At 42.1% G+C, this 16,471-nt stretch overlaps 1 protein-coding gene across 3 annotated transcripts in view; it reads left to right on the forward strand.

Moving 5' to 3' along the window:
- ANTXR1 (ANTXR cell adhesion molecule 1) overlaps window positions 1–16,471 on the forward strand; it is a 111,518-nt gene that overhangs the window by 55,271 nt on the left and 39,776 nt on the right. For all 3 annotated transcript variants that reach the window (XM_054804439.1, XM_054804441.1, XM_054804440.1), the window contains 2 exons: window positions 5,752–5,847; window positions 15,569–15,610. In XM_054804439.1, coding sequence (XP_054660414.1) covers window positions 5,752–5,847; window positions 15,569–15,610 — 138 coding nt within the window. The remainder of the gene's footprint in view (window positions 1–5,751; window positions 5,848–15,568; window positions 15,611–16,471) is intronic.

Raw genomic sequence — 16,471 nt, forward strand, 5'->3', positions numbered from 1 at the left:
CATGAGCATAAACACAGCAATCAGGGATTAGAGAATTATTTTCCCTAACCAAAGATCTTTCCTTGTGACAGAGGGAGCACTGATTACTCCTCCTTCCCACCATGTGTTTGCCTGCACTGTTCGGAGTGTGAACTCTTCAGGATAAGGGTTGTCCCTCGCTCTGCGTTTATACAGCATGTGGTGAAGTGAAGCTTCACTGGTGTTTATACTGGGCTGTAAAGCAAATAATGTAGGATGCTGGAAAAGTCTTTTGTAAGTGGACTCTCATCTACTTTTGGCTCTGGAAGGAGAGGAGGAAAACAGATCATTGCCAGAGGGGCATCTCATTTCACAGCACAGTAAACTCTGAAAAAAGGAGCTGAGAACACCTATACTGGGTGAGCTAGAACAGGTGTTTCTTGCTCGCATCCCCTGCTGAGCTTGGCTCCCACTCAAACAGCTTCATGTAGACGCCGCTCAGAGAGGCTAGCATTGCTGAACAGTGCATTCAGTGAATATTCATTTCCTTTCAGAAATTAGGTTGGATTTTTTCTGTTATATTAAAAAAATAAAAATCCTGTGTGTGATAAAAATAAATGATAGACACGCATTTCTGTTGCTGGGAGAGTCCCCAGGAGAGTTGGGCAGGAATGGAGAGTGTTTCCTTCACAATAAAAGCTGCCTGAGTCTCTCTGGTGTGAAAAGGCAGGGTCATCCTTTGTCGTCCCCTCCCTTATTGACTAAAGGACATCAAAACTTTCTCCTTTCTCTCCACAGAGAAAACCTCTGTCAGATTTTGGATGCTTATTCAGAACTGTAGACAAGATTTTCATAAAGCTTTTTAAAGGCACTTCATTCTTTTCCTACTAACATCTCTGAAGGCTTTTAGCATGTTATTGCTCTTTCTGCTTGGAAAATGTAAAAGAGTTGGGTGTTGGTTTTTTGGGGTTTTTTTCAATGTACGGACACTAGACTGGAATATAGGAGCCATTCACATCTTTCCTGTCTCTGGAATGACACTAACCGTGTTTCTCCCCTTTGGAAAGCACGTAAGGCTTAGCAGTGATAAGTGTTATTTAAGTTGTTATTACTGTAGAGTCACCTTGAAGTGAGACGTGGTTATATGGCTGTCTTCATGCTCCTGTTCCCAATTCTTGGTAGCAGCACAGATGTTTCTGCACTCCTAGCCCTGAAGCAGCAAAGACAGCAGCTTTCCAGCCTGCCCTGGAGATGACATCATGCGGCTGCCTTAGGTCCTCTGCTGCAGTTAACAGCTGGAAAGGCTTCCACAAGCTCTTCTGCATAGCACGGGGGTCTGAGACTGCCTGTAGTCTGAGATCAGCTGGCTGATAGGGCACATCACTGCTGGAGTAGTGAGTGCAGAACCAGATTAAACAGAGTATTTAGGTTTCTTACTTGCCAGTGAAGTCTGTAGGAATTAGGACTAAATCCTCTTACTGAACCGAGCCTTCAAGGCCTACCAAAGCCAAGTGTTTGATGCATGTATTTAACAGAAGTCCATCCCTCTTAGGCACAGCATGAAGTCAGCACATTTAAACGTGTGCTTGAAGTTAAATCCATTTACTGCTGTGGTAACAAGCATGCATGCTACCCACCTCCCTCTCCCTATAAATCAATAATGCATTAATTTGTCAGCCGCAGTATATGAGTGCATTTATTAGATGCACCTAGTACTTCATTCATCGCTCCTGAACATCAGGAGTCAAAGCTTTTGAGGGTCCTTGCATTTTGGGGTGGTTATTCCGAGTTACCTTCCTGGAATAGCTAATGTATGCTGCAAATGCCAGTGAAGCGAGAAACTAGGAAATAAAATCTTAAACAAAAATAAGAAGATTGGAAAAGCAAAACCAAAACCAAACACAACAAAAAATGCTCATCTGGTGCATAGTAGCATTTTTTTAAAAAAACCCTCAGAAATAAGCCATAGTTCCATTGAAATGCCAGTGAACTGATTTGTGTTTGTATATGAACTGATTTATGTTTGCTTCTATGTTAGAAGCATTGAGGATGTCTAAGATGAAATAAGGAGCTTAGCTTTGTGTCTCTGCATGATTGTGTGCATGCTTCCTGGAGCAAAATTTTAGGAGTTTGGTCTTAGGCACAAATCTCAGCAGGCAATAGCAAAGGAACTCTGGAGGATGAGTCATTTCCTCCATGGCATGACCATCACTAGAGCGGTCATCCCTGTTCACTGATTATTAACAGAATGTGCATGCACCTAGCTTGTACTAACCTTTGTGTTAGATAGTATTTTCCCAGAGATTGCATGCATGCCTCGGAGGAGCGTGTTCCTTTGTGGGACAGCACATATCTGAGTGTTTGTGGGTACATTTAAGGAAATAGCCCCTGTTGTTTACTGGATCAGACTTTGCCAGCCCTCCCATCTTCTCTCTAGAGTACCTACAGTCCAAAAGGTGGGCCAGATTTCTGTCCTGTGACAAAAAAAGGGTTCCCTGGTCACAGGCTGACTTCTCACAGTCCATAACAGTTCCACAATAACTTCTGAGTGAAAGCATGTATATAAATATGCATACACACACTCACTCACCCACCCTCTGTATAAGCAAATGCCTCTAGTGTGTCCTGTTTCGATTTCTTGACATCTCTATACTTTACAGTATCTTCCAGAGGTTGTTTTCCATTGTACTTCAACTGCAAGCAATATTTGTAGCATCTTCTTGGCCTCGTTGGACTCTGGCAGGGAAAAGGAGGCTTCAAGGCACAGATGACTTGCTTTCTCTACCAGCTTATTTGTTTCAAAGTCTATGCTATAGAGTTTTAACATGTCAGACATGTAGCATGTTGAAAGGTCGTTTAAAGAGCCTGCTCTCTTTCGTATTACTGTTTCTTGATACAATAGCGAGGCATTTCAAAACAATGACTCCAGACATTGTCCAAGTCTTCAACAGTTGTCAAGAAGCAAGTAGCCAATGTTCTACACTTTGCGTTGTCTGGCTTTTCTCAGCCATTCAGGTGTGATGGAGTTTCAGGCTGTTGATTTCACTGTGGGTACCAGCACCACGGTTTTATCTTGGTGTGAGAAGTCAAGATGAATCCCTTTGGGAACATAGCACTGCTTTCAGACAACTGTGTATTTAGGGGCTAGCCACGCTTTGTCTCCATATATATTTTTTTATGAGAAATTCACCAGTTTAGTGTTAAAATTTTCCTTTTTTTTTTTTTTTAAAATTAAAGTTGTTTTCTTGGTCTGAATTGACAGCCTTTATTCAATAAGTGTTAAACACAGCGCATCGAATTATTCCGTGGTTCAGTGTTTCCATGAGCATTTGTATTGTTCTTCCAAATTTTGATTTAAAAAAAAATAAAATGGAATGAAAACAGACATTTCAAATGCTTCAGCCCTTTTCAACTAGCTATAAGACTGGGAGAGAGATTTCAAAATATCAGTGGAATTTTTGCAAACTGTTTTAGCAGGCATATTTTCCTTCTTGTTTATTATTCAGCTTGGATAAGTGGTAGTTTCTATCTAAGCATAGTTCTAGCTGTATAAAGACCATAGATATTACACAGAATGATGACTAAATTCTAGCAGAAACTGACAAAATAAAGATAAAACAAACCAAAAGCAGAATTCAGGCCACTTTGAATGATTATAGTAGGATTTATTGTGTATGTATGTTTTGTCCTGGTCTGACTTGCTAGGGTTTCCTCAAAGCCTGGTTTACAGCAGTGATAGGACACTCAGAGCAGAAGAAGATAGGATTTTGCAGTTCTTCATTAACACTCTCACTTTGACACTTTGTAGCCATGGCTGAGCCCAGAAAATTCAGTTCATATTTGTCTGGAATATTTTGATATTTGTTCAAATACAAGAAAAGGAATGAATTCAACCAGAATTCTTTTTTTTTTTTTTTTTTTTTCCCCCGAGGGGTGTAGTGGTGGTCTGGTTTTGATATTGGAAGAGGGCTTATTCCTGCAGACTCGCCAGGCAATGCTGGCTTTAGCAAGAGGCATTACCTGAGTGAGAAATGTAACATTTGGCAAATCAAAACCCTTTAAGTCCTCTGGACTGTTTTGCTGCTGTGATACACAGAATACCAGCTGGCCACATTAGCTGCCTTGCAGAGAAACACATGTGTTAGGGTAGTGTAAACTGTTCTTTACAGATTGTCTTGGGGGGGAAGTAAAAATTCTGTTAAATAATCCCCAGAACAAAACAATTGAAAGGCCACTTTAATTTGTTTCATGCTTTTGCAAATTGATTTTAGAGTATTCTTAATGACAAAATATTCATTTCAATATAGGGGTAAAAGGGGCAGACAACAATAAGATGCAAAAAGCCTTATTTCTTCAACAATTTCATGGCAGCATAGAGTCAGGAGCACGTTTTTAAAGTGTTGAATATCAGCGGGTTCTATTTTGCAGATGATGGATGTGGCTTTATGCTGTCTAGAGGAACGGCACCAAACATACCTCTCTCTCTTCTCAAAGGAGCTTTTACTTTGTGTTGGGGTCCAAGTTCCATTCCCACAGATGTCTTGGGTGAATTTTTCTCCTGCGCGGACTACGTCTCTTTTGTTTCCAAGTGCCAAAGAGCAGGTTGTCTTGATCCAAGTTCTCCAGAAATTTCTTCTGCACTAGAAAAGCGTTTAGATTTTTCTAAACTCTTTCTGCTTTCAACCTGATTTTTTTTTTTTTCCTTCCAATTACTCTTCCCATTATGGTATGATGGGAGATCATCTGGCCATTGAATTACAGTGACTTAAGCAGACACCCAATTTTCCAATCCTACAGGTCAGTCTGCTCTTGAATGTGTCCTTAATCTGGCATTGTGATCTTGACACTTGGGCAGGGTTTTTTAAATGTCTGGCTCTTGCATCAAGAATGTCTCAAACAGGCTTAAGTCAGGACTGCCTGCTTGCTTATCTCGGAATAGGATGATATTGGGAAGGAGTGGTATAGGGAAGTTGGCATGCCTCAGGAAGCCAAGAACATCTGGTTTGGGTTAAATCTAAGTAACAAGAAATAATGCACATTTGGTTTCGATTGCCATGTTGAGCTGACTTGTGCAGCAGTGTGCATTGTTAATTGATATCAGAGAATTGCAAATGTCTTTTTAAATGGGGGAATTATTCCAGTTAGAGAGGAAAAGGGCTTCTAGAGTTAATGGCTTCTGATGTGGAAAAACCCTATATATTGTTGTGATGGTGTATGTTCAAATCTCTTTGAAAAGCTCATGGCAGAATTACCCTGACTCGGCACTGCTAAGAAGAGCAGGATGACCTGAGTTGTAGGCCCATAGAGATCTTGCTTCAAGTTCTCTGGAGTAAACTTTAATTCTAACATCGCTTTCAAGTTTATATTGCAAGAGGAGAAAAGAGTTGCAAAGAAAGGAGAATGCTTAAACTGCAATTAAACATTGTGTTATGAGCTCTTTTTTAAATATTTTTTTCAATCTTCACAATACTCTGAGGAATCTTACATTAATTTTGATCTGAAGTGAAATAAGTGTTTTAGGTAATTGTGAGGTTCAGAAAATTGAGAAAACCTGTAACTCTCTGGGAAGGGAGCTAGATGTCTCAGCCTCTTTGCAATGAGGTGGGGGAGGCAGCTGCCACATTTGGATGTATGAGGAGGGAGGAACACTGCATCTTGTCTGAAAAATAACTGGAGTATGGCAATGGCCTTTGGGACGTGTACTTGCCTGGAAGCAGGATACACAGTGAGGTACTGTGGAGAGGGGAGTTTTGCATTAGTAGTGCACACACGCTCTCTGTGTTTCTCTTCCAGTCAGATGGGACCATCCTGGCTATCGCTCTGTTGATCCTCTTCCTCCTGCTGGCGTTGGTTCTTCTCTGGTGGTTCTGGCCTCTTTGCTGCACAGTGGTAAGTGACAGAAATTGTTAACAAAAAAGAGCAATTCAGTGTTGTCTGAATGTAAGAAATGAGTGGGAAGGAGGCAAAGTTTTTCCAGTAAGAAAGAGCATAGGACTGTCATTGAACAAGATGACATTTCTTCCATTGCTGGCACTGTTTTGTGCTTCTATTTCATCTGCCAGACCTTTGGATTATACCCATGAAATAGCAATGTTGCTAACATACAGACCTTTTCAGGAGCATTTTAGTCTTTTTTTCATTGGTCACAAAATGGAAATGGTTTGCAGAAGCATATTAGTTGCCAGGCCTTTTTAGAAAGGAATAGCTTTTCTGGATTTTCTAACCCCTGTGTCAGTATCTCAATACTGGAGGGCTCCTGTAGAAGGGCAGGCATGCTGAACCCAGGCAGAAGTCCTTGTTCTGCCCCAGGTACAAGGAAAAGACATTTCTAAGTGTGCAAATTTTTGCAAGATGTCTGAAAAGCACTTTGAAATATCCAAATGACAGTTTCAGTAGAAGTATGACTCTGCTTCACTGAACATTATCTTTCCTCCATGCTTTTTCACAAAACCTTCTGCAGAGTTCAAAAGCATAGTCGCAGAGTTAATAATTGAAAAAGGCAGACAGAAATCAGGAGAAAACAGGGGAGAAGGAAGAGGTCAAGGGAGGCAAGAAGGAAATCACAGGACTTGAGACAAGCTTTTCTCTCACACGTGACCCTGCTGTTTGTCTGCAAGAACCTGCGATACCCCTGTACATCTCTACTGCTCATCCCCTAGGGCTGTCCTTCCCAGTAAAGATCAGGGTAAAGGCTGATTGTTGTGGAACATACAATAGAGTGAAGCTGTGCTCTTGCTTTGGGTCTTGTTTGTGCTGCAAATACAGAAGAAGAATTAGGGATGTACAAATGTCAGCAGAATTGGAGCCTGGTTTTGGTGACTGGCTGTGTGTAATGTTTCAAATGCTTCTTTTAAGACTGCCCAAATTGGCTGCAGTTTCTGGGTCACTATAGTTGTTCCTGATTTTAAATCACTTAGTGTTGTAAATTTGCACCATGTTTTACCAAACCTATGATCCAGTGCTCAGAGCTTTGGAGCCACAAACTGCAGGATCAGTCACATTTGAGGATGAGTCTTTGTGTTTGGATGTATTTCCCTATCCAGAACAAAGATGGAAATTTTGCAGGAAAAATCTTAGTTGTCTTTTTCTGTTTCTGGCAGGAAAAGCTAGGGGTTAAAACACTTCTTTTCACAGTAGTTTGGCACCTTTGTCCTGAGATGAAAACCAGAAAGGAAAAATATTTATTTGGACTTTTCAGAACAATAAAAAAATCCATTCTAAAAATGGACAAAGGATTAGTAGTGTGGATGGCATGTTCCCAGAGAAGTTGGGCCAACTCTTTTGTTGGTGCTTCTGCACAGAAGTCAATGGAGATGTGCGCTGTACAGATGTTTACACTGGGATTTGGTAGAGAATTGAGGTGATAGAGAGGAAAGGCTCTAAGTGATGCTTCCATTTTAAGGTTCTGTTACAGGAGAAAAATGAAGCCAATAGGAAAAAGGCATAAATAAAAGCATGGAGTAAAGGAAATACAGAGCTATGCATTGCGAGGGTAGTATGGGTCTGCTGCAGTGGAATGATATGAGGATAGTGGTCATTTAACAACGTTCTCGAGGTGTGAGAAATACAGTCCAGATAAGCAAGGCGGGTGCAGCAGAGATAGGGAGTCTTCTGTCCACATGAAACTTCATAAGCTTAATATTTTCCAGATTTAAATTCTGTACTTAAAAAATTTGTTATAGATAAAAGCTTTTCCTCACCCTCTCTCCTCCTTTACCTCCCACATTCCCTCTTAGCAAGGTCTCCAAGTGGGGACTATCTCACTGATATTTTCCAAATGTAAGTCAAACACATCCCTCTACTTGCTGGAAAGATTTTAATTCAAGAGCCTGTACGAAATCTCTTCCATCTCTCTGGGATGGCAGTCCAGTATGTTTGGCAGTAGATCAGCAGCTAAGATACCTCACTGTGTATTGCTTACCCAAAGATTCTGTGAAATTAAAGATAAATCCACAGAGGAGCACGCAGCCTGTTTGGCTAAGGGTAGGGAGAAAGAGAGCAGAGCAGTGCTTATTTACTAGTTTGGTAATGGCACATTAAGGAATGCAGTGTTGTCAGAAGTCCAGAGTGAATTAAGGGCAGAGGAATTGGCTTGCACAAAAGACAAGAGAGGCAGGCAAGCAATAACCTCTAATAATCAAACCACAGACCCGGAGACACTGCTGTGGATTCAAGCCCAGGGACATTTCAGTGATCCTTGTGTATGTGTCCGGGAAAAAAAAAAAAAAAAACACAACAAACTTTTTTCTTACCAAGTATAAATTTGTTTCTGAGTGACAAGCACATTTCTAAACCCTGAAATTCCTCTTGGCATGCTTTTTAATTAAATAGGAATCATTATTATCCAGCAGTTCTTCAGGAAAGACACGAAGCCAGCTTCATCCCTAGAGTAAATGGACTGAAGTCAATCGACTTACTCTGGAGATTTATCTGGAACCCAGTATCTCCTTGGCATGCACCCATAAAGAAATGCTGTTTCCAACTGTATCCAAGTTTATTGGTCTCAGAAGTATTCTGGGATGAAGTCTGGAATTTACCACTCAGTTTACAGTAGATGCAATTGTTGCTTAGTGGATCAGAACAATAATAATGTCTTTCCTGTACCTGATAACCAGCACAGGCAAAATTTCCCTTGATATCTGTGGGGGGGATGTTACAAAAGCATGGGTGCCAGGTGCTTTCAAAAGGTTTCAAGGCTGTTTATTCAACAACAACAGAAAACAAAGAAAGATCATTTTGCTAAGCTGCCAAGCCCAACACTGTACACATTAAAGAATGATGGCAAATATAAAGACATCTATAACATGATGACCCCCATTTTTCCTGAGCAGAGCATATCTCCAAAACAGCAGATGTGAGATCCTGGCCTCGTTGATGTTAGTGGGCATTTTGTTGTTGTCTTTCCGTTCCACCTCTTTCCTGAACAGAGCATAACCTGAAGGAGTCCATGCAATCAGAGTAGTATCTGTGTGTGCAAGAGACTATTTAGGTGCCCAAGGGTGAAATTGTTCTGGGTGGGGGACCAACATAAGGCCTGGGTTTAATATTGATGTAAACCAAATAGATTTTAATGTAGATGTAAGTCAAATAGATAACAGACCTCCAAAACTGTCTCAGATTGTTAGATTGGCTTGGCAATGGAGCTGGTTAAAGTGGTTTGGGTGTATAGTGAAGGCATAATTAATACAATAGATGGAGGGCTTGTCTGTGCTGGGACAGCTTCCCTGTGCCAATATGCAGCACGACACTGAGCAAGTGTTTCCCATAGACACTTAAAATCGGAAGGCTTAATGAATTGTTTGGGCCATGCTTTGCACCTGAACAGGATCTGCATGAAAGATTAGCCCCTGGCATGACTGAAGTGGTGGCTACAGTTAGCCTGCACCTAGCCTTGGGCTGACCCATAGCTAGGGCAGTCCAGGGCACAAAATGCGGAGGATATGAATGGAAATATCTCCCTAGTGCAGCTGAGACTCAAAGCATTTCCCCACATACTCATACATCACATCCCACAGCTTCAAGGTAAACATAAGTCTTTGCCTCCCTTACACATCCATACAGTATGGCCTGAGGGGGCAGAGCATGAAAAGCTGGGCTGTCTTAATTGCCCACTTAGAATATATGCACCATCTCCCTCATTTTTGTACTGCAGCTTTGTTAAATACAGAGGTGTGGCTGGCATATAAGTGAGTTATTGGTATTTAAGCATCTAACACCAGTTTCAACTTTAAAGCTGCTTTTTGGAAGGAAGCATGGAAGAACCCAGCAATTTGTTTGGCTCTGTACTGCAGCTGACCAGAAGTTTTGGAAACAAAAAACTGGATGGAGAGAATACAGAAAATATATATTAAAACCACATGAAAATCATGGCTGAACTGGAGGAAGAGGAGGGGAGGAAATGCATAGACTCTGCAGCAACCCTGAAGAGTCATAAAATTACATGGTGCGTGTTGGCTTGATGGAGACTGCTTACAAGGGTCCACGTATTCGGATTCCCACCCGCTCCCATGTGCACGAGGCACAGTTTTCTGCAATTGTGATGATTGTGGGAGAAGAGAGCACGAGGTCATGAATCATCTGAAACATTATTGAGACTAACCAAGAGAGAGAAAGAGACACAAACGTGCAAGCAGAAATTGCTTGTAGATTCTGCAGTCCCTGCCTTTGGTTCAGATCTGAGCTACTGAGGCAAGCACTCACCTAGTATAATGTGGTAGTTTCACTGAATTTACTGGAGCTCAATGTCGTGTGTAACATCCAAGCTCTGAATCCGTGCATGCTGCCACAAATGAGTGTCTTCATTTATAGCACAGTCAATCCGAAAACATTTGGAGGTAGCGCTGTTACTGTAGGTTTAAAGTTAGTGTAAATAACAGAACCTGACTTTGCAATTGTTGTGCACAGAGGGCAGCAGGAGGCTAAAGACAGGCTTATTAATCATTCAGAGTACCCACAGCAGTTCACTGTTCCTCCTGGCCTCCTGTCAGATCAGGATAGTTTTGATACAGATATAATCTCTATAACTGGCCATCTTTGAACAGGCTAGCATGGATCCTGAAAATAGCACAGCAGAGGCATTTTGCCTGGGCCAATGCTATCAGCTCTACAGGAGCCCAGGTAGAGAAGTGGCCTGATAGAACAGCGTGTGTGCCAGGCACTGAACCAGGGGGCTTTGCCGTGCTGCAAAGTTAAAGCCGCAAAGTTAAAGCCACAAAGTTAAAGCCACAAAGTTAAAGCCAAATTCTCCAAAGTGTTCATCAGTTCTGGGGTGTCCAGACCGAAAGCTCTACATGGAATTCCTTTTGGAAAGCGCTAAGCATTGCTCTCTGAAAGTTAGGAAGGTAGCCATTTGCCTTTAGATGATATGCCTAGACTTCAGATTCCCAAACCATTTTACTTGCTAATGCATTTCTTTAAGGCTGGATCCAAAGGTCGATTATATTAATCTTGACCAGCTTCACCACCCTTTGTTCCAGACCACAAATGATACTTAACACAGAGGCGGCACCCTTGTTCTTTGCCCCAGCCCTGCATAGGGAGTAATTAACTCAATAAAAATGACTTCTTCCTTTGTTTCTTATCCCTGGCCACCTCTCACCTCTTCCAAAGAAAGTTGGCCCAGCCCAGCTAAGGAGAAATAGGTCTTTAGGACATAGTCTCGCATAACCAGAAAATTCGCTAGCAATCAGTGAGCGAGAGCAAGGGCTTCTGCATATGGCTGAAAGTAGCTATGATGTTTTTCTATAGTCCAGAAAATGAATTTAATTTATGTAATCTTCCAGAGAAAGTGGGTCAGACACTTGGAGCAAACCCCACTGACTCTGGCCTTGTTTATCACTGTGTAAGTGAAATAGCCTAGGAAAAGGAATGACCTTTGCAGATGCCACATTTTTTCATGCATTCCCTGGAGAACTGCACGTCAGCCCCATTCCATTGCAAACTGTACCAGAGGTAATTAAATGAAGGGCTTTTTCCCACATGATGTCATCTCTTTCATAAGTGGATGATTGACATGTGCTCTGATCTGTATTAAATGTGGTTTGTGTACGTCAGCGTGAAGTCTTAGGTGTGAAACAGCCTTGTCTTCTAGCTTTAATGAGTTAAAATTGAGATTCCTGGATCTGCTTCCAGGCTGACAAGACACATTAACTTAAAAGGATGAGTTAGCTTTCCTATTGGACTTCATATACCCCTTACTAGTATGTCCAGGAAGAAGAATGTATTGTATTGCAGATGAAGAAATGGGGACAGGCTCCTGCTTGTATTAGAGACTTGGAAGTGTAAACCAAATCTCCAAGGATTTAATGGGTACTTAGAAGACACGGCAGATATGAAATAAAAAGGAAATGTTCCTTTACCCAAGCCATAACTGAACCATGAAACTCTGTCACAGGACTTAGAGGAGGTCAAAATTATAAGTATGTAAGGGAGGGGAAAAAAAGATGGGTTAGATGGGTCATAGTTAATGCTTTAAAAAAAACCCAACCACCTGCTTATTAGGATAGCAAAAATACATATTCTGCATTTTCCAGAAGAGCGAAGGTAAATAAGGACAAAAAAATCTGCTCAGTTAACTGCATGCTCCATTCCCAAATTTTAGTCTTAATTAGAGGCAAAGTCTTTTATTTCTTATTTCATACTGTTTTCTCATGTAGCCTTCATTTTAAATGATGATCTGTTCCATCTTAGGGCAGATACACTGCACTGACAAGAGGCATATTGCCCCTATTTATCATATAAAACTCCAGGGAGAGTTACTGACTGTGTGCTTGCTGGACACTGTAAACTGGTGAAGTTTTCTGGTCTCCCAAGATGGAAAACATCGTAGACACATTCCTGGAATATGCAAAATTTGGATTCAACATGTGCTCTCTTATGCCTGAATGGCTACAGAAGTTTCAGGGCAACAGAAAACCAGTCCTCTCCAATGCTTTTGAACTTGTAGGAGGTGGCTAATAGCATTCCTCTGCTTTTACACTGGGTTCTTCATCAGAAACAGCTGCTTCTCCGTGCATCTGTGACGTCAGGGTGGGTCAGCTATCCATAACCTGTGTCAGTCACGTGCATATTGAGGTCTGTGATGAAAGGCGACAGAAAGGCAAAGAATTACTTTACTGTCCTGAATTTTCACAGCTAGCATGCAGAAGTGCTGACAACTACTCTTGAAGTTCCTTCCTCTGCCAAGAAAAGCCAATGGCCACCTCTCCATCCCACAGGCCTTTACTATTTGAAAACAAAAGACCGCACTGCAAGCTTTTTATAGCACGACAATGATGTAGAAACCCTCAGGTATTCCTCACCTAGCAAGTAGATATGGTTGCTGAATGATCATCTTTTTCTTCTTTCAGATACAGGGACAGAAGATACAGTTGCAGCAGCAATCACAGAAATGGTTTGGGGTTATCAAAACAATTGCAGCACACATGAACAAACACTTCAGCCTTGCCGAGCTAAACTAGCCGAAGCATTTTGCTTGGCCGAGCATGCTCCCAGCTGATTGCGTTCAGCAGGTCTGTGTGTGTCATCTGGCGAGGCAGAGGGAAGGCGAGAGGTGCGGCCCAGAACGAAACGTGGCACACTCGAGTCTTCTGTGCTAGTGTGGGCTGTAGCCTCACCGAGTTCCCTGTAACGGCATTTTCTTTCTTGTGCTTGAGTAATTGTTTCTATTTATGCAAAATGAGCAGGTGTAAGGTGCTGCCTTCTGGCTCTGGGAGCTTTGGACTGTGTTAGACAAAACTTCATCTGTTTATAGAAATCAGTTTGTGTGTATGTGTGTGCGTATGTTGTGAGAAGGAATGCAAATGTATGAAAAACACAGCTATCTCTTCATTTCCAAGTCTGTGATCTCAAGAGTTTCTAGCGATACTGGCTGGAAAGTGCGTTCAAATGCTTAGCTGGACCAAATATGTTGGACAGATTATCCTGATGTTTCATGCCAATGCAAATGAGAGAAACTCTGCTGATACCCATGATGTTCCACCAGAATAATGTTAGAGAAGGGAATAAGGCCACTTCCAGTAGGTATATTTTGGATCAGATATCTAAAACTTCTTGGCATCCAATGGGTTTGGATTAAGGGGTTTAGTTCAAAAGGATGTCTGCTGACAAGTGTCATCCCTTGCACTGACCACAATATATCTGAAAACAGGGCTAGAAAAGTCTTCTGTGTATCTTACTGCATTGTACACGCTGTGTCAGTATTTATTATGTCAGGAGGCATATAAGAGATTATACTGTCTCAGTCTTAAACCAAGGAGCAGCACTTTGAGTAAAACGTGGTACCCATGATTTCCTTTCTACAGACCAGTACTCTGATGCAGACAACTTTTCATCATTTGCTTTCCATTGGGGAAAGGGCTGGTGTCCCCCAGAGCTGCAAGCACAAACTAGGAATTGCAGGGTAGACAGAGATGGATGCTGCACCACACACTCACCAGCTCTGGCAGTCAGCCTGAGCCCCTCTGGGGCATCCCCCCTCCTTTCCTCCTAATGCAGTCAGTGGCTTTACAGCCACAGCCTGACCCATGGTTCTGCTGTGTCAGAACGAGCCTTGTTGCAGATGTAGGATGCACCTACCACGCTCTTCAAATGTCATTTCATGCTTCCACACGTGCTTTGTAATGTTAATTCCCAAAGCACAAAGATTCCTTAGCAGGGGTTCGCGGAGGGCACTGTAGGCCACCAAAAACAAAGCTCTGCTGCCCAGGAAGAGGTAGTGGCAGAGCTCTACCACCATCCTTGCTCTGGGCTGAGCTACAAACACCACCCCGGTCCAGCCCCAACCTCCTCCCTAGCCAGAGGCACATGCTCTTCGTTAATGGCCACATTGCATGACTCGGGGTTTGCAGAGGAAAATAAAAACAGTGAGGTCATCAGAGAAGGAAAAACACGAGTGAGAGGAATTGTTGTAAATATTTATATCTTCAGGGCCTTTAATGTGATTGTCATTTTCCCTTTCTGCATTTAAACAGCCAAGCTGTTACTGTTTAGGACTGTGATTTTTAATTTTTTTTTTATAGGTAACTTTCAAGCCTATACATCTGTAGTCTCTACGCCTAATACCCAGTCCTGAGCGGAGCTGAGGATGCTCTGTGCTGTCTCCACAGGTGCTCAGCACCCTGACAGCATCTGACTCATGGCCTGGTGTGTAAAGAAAGAGCTGCCTCATCCAGATGGATTTAAACCTACTGGAGAAAATCCATCCCTGGGGCAATTGCATTGACATACTGGCTGGATTCAATCTGTTGCCTGCAATGGCTGTGCATTGGGGTGCGTCTTGTGTAAGGGAGAGATATTTGACGTGCCTGTATGCAACTGCTTTCCCTTTGGAAGGCTCTCTGTTGCTCTTGGAGTGGAGGGTTGTGATAATAGCCAACTGCCTGCTGAGCCCTAGATGCAAACTTTTTGCATGAAATAATAGCCTCACGCCCACATAAACTTAAATTGTTTCTATGGAGAATATCCTGGACTAGTCTAAAAACCTCACCCTGCTTGTTTTATTAGAAATCCTGGGAGAGCCTCAAATGTATATATTTTTTAATATTTTTTTAAAGCTCATGAGAGTGAACTATACTGGCCTGATAACGTGAAAAGCATTTTTCATGAGAGCATGTGGTGGCACAGCCTTCTGGAATGAAGTTACAGGCCTGGGAGACAGAGGCTAAGGGGTTTATTACTACTTTCCAATGTCTCCAGGACATTTTACTTCACTTTGGTTTTGCTTTCCAGTCTTTGCTCAGACTGTAAATTGAGGCAGGATCTGTACCTGTGTGCAGTGGCCAGTAGAAGGAGATGCTGATTTTAGTATGGTTGTTTAGGTGAAACAGTGAATGCTATCTGTTGCATAAAGCCAGCACTGACTGGCTCCTACTGGGATTAGGAGGCTGGAGAATGAAAGATAGATGACTTTGACTTTGCTGTTACCTCACATAGGGCAGGGCAGTAGCACATGTAGCCACCCTGCAATCATGTGCTATTGTAACTAAGTTCAGAGATGTTCACAGCGGCGTATCCTGTTGTTGTCTCATTTGGGTTTTTTTTAAGTGACATTTGAATTCTGCTAAAGAACGAAGTATGGATTTACTATTCTGTTTCTATTTGATCCTTCTAGATCATCAAAGAGCCCCCTCCCCCTCCTGCAGAAGACAGTGAGGTGAGTAACACTGACAATGTGGTTTCCTCAATGTTTAGGACAAGATTTGGTTCCATCTCTTCACAAGAGGTTGTGGATTCTGCTGCATGGCAGAGTATGGACCATTTAAACCTCTGTGCTCAGCTTTGTAGCCTTAAAATCAATAGTGGTTTAGCTAAACTAGGGGCTTTTTAGCTGATGTCTGCCATGTGTGTTTCACTCTGCTCGCTTTGCTTTCTACAGCATTATTTATATTCTATATTATATATATTCTACAGCATTCATTATTTATGAATGACTGCAGATCTGTGTATATGGTAACTCCACGGAGCAGGTCAGGAAGGAGAACGGAGGCAGACAATACTTCCACTTGGTCGGAACAGCACTACAGAGTTAGGCTGTGATTCACAAAAAGGACAACTCTTAAGCATATGTTTAACTTGAAGTTAATGGAACCTAAACATATGCTTAACTGCCTTCCTGGAATGGCACGGTAATGATTTTGATGGTTTAGCATATATAACAGCTCTTGGCAGCTGAGCAGTAACTCACAATGCTCATCCCGTGGAGTAGAGTTGCTGTGAGCAAAGGAAGCCTGCAGCCTTTGCAATGTGTCTGAAGAGAGTGGCCTCTTTCTATGTCCTTCTGCTTTCAGCATGCAGTCTCTTCTCTGCTTTCACTGCTTTGCACATGGGATTTCATGAAAAGTCACTGGGCACATTGTTGTCAATGAGAGTTTTTCCATTGACTTCACTGGGGTTTGGATCTGTTCCTCTTAACTATGCAAGTAAGAGAAGACTTAGATCTATGCTCAGTGATTTGGTTGGTTAGTTTGCCTTCCTTTTTGCATCTGGAGACAAATTGATTGCCTGCTTCAGCTTG

This window comes from Grus americana, chromosome 26, assembly GCF_028858705.1.
Source record: "Grus americana isolate bGruAme1 chromosome 26, bGruAme1.mat, whole genome shotgun sequence".
NCBI lineage: Eukaryota > Metazoa > Chordata > Aves > Gruiformes > Gruidae > Grus > Grus americana.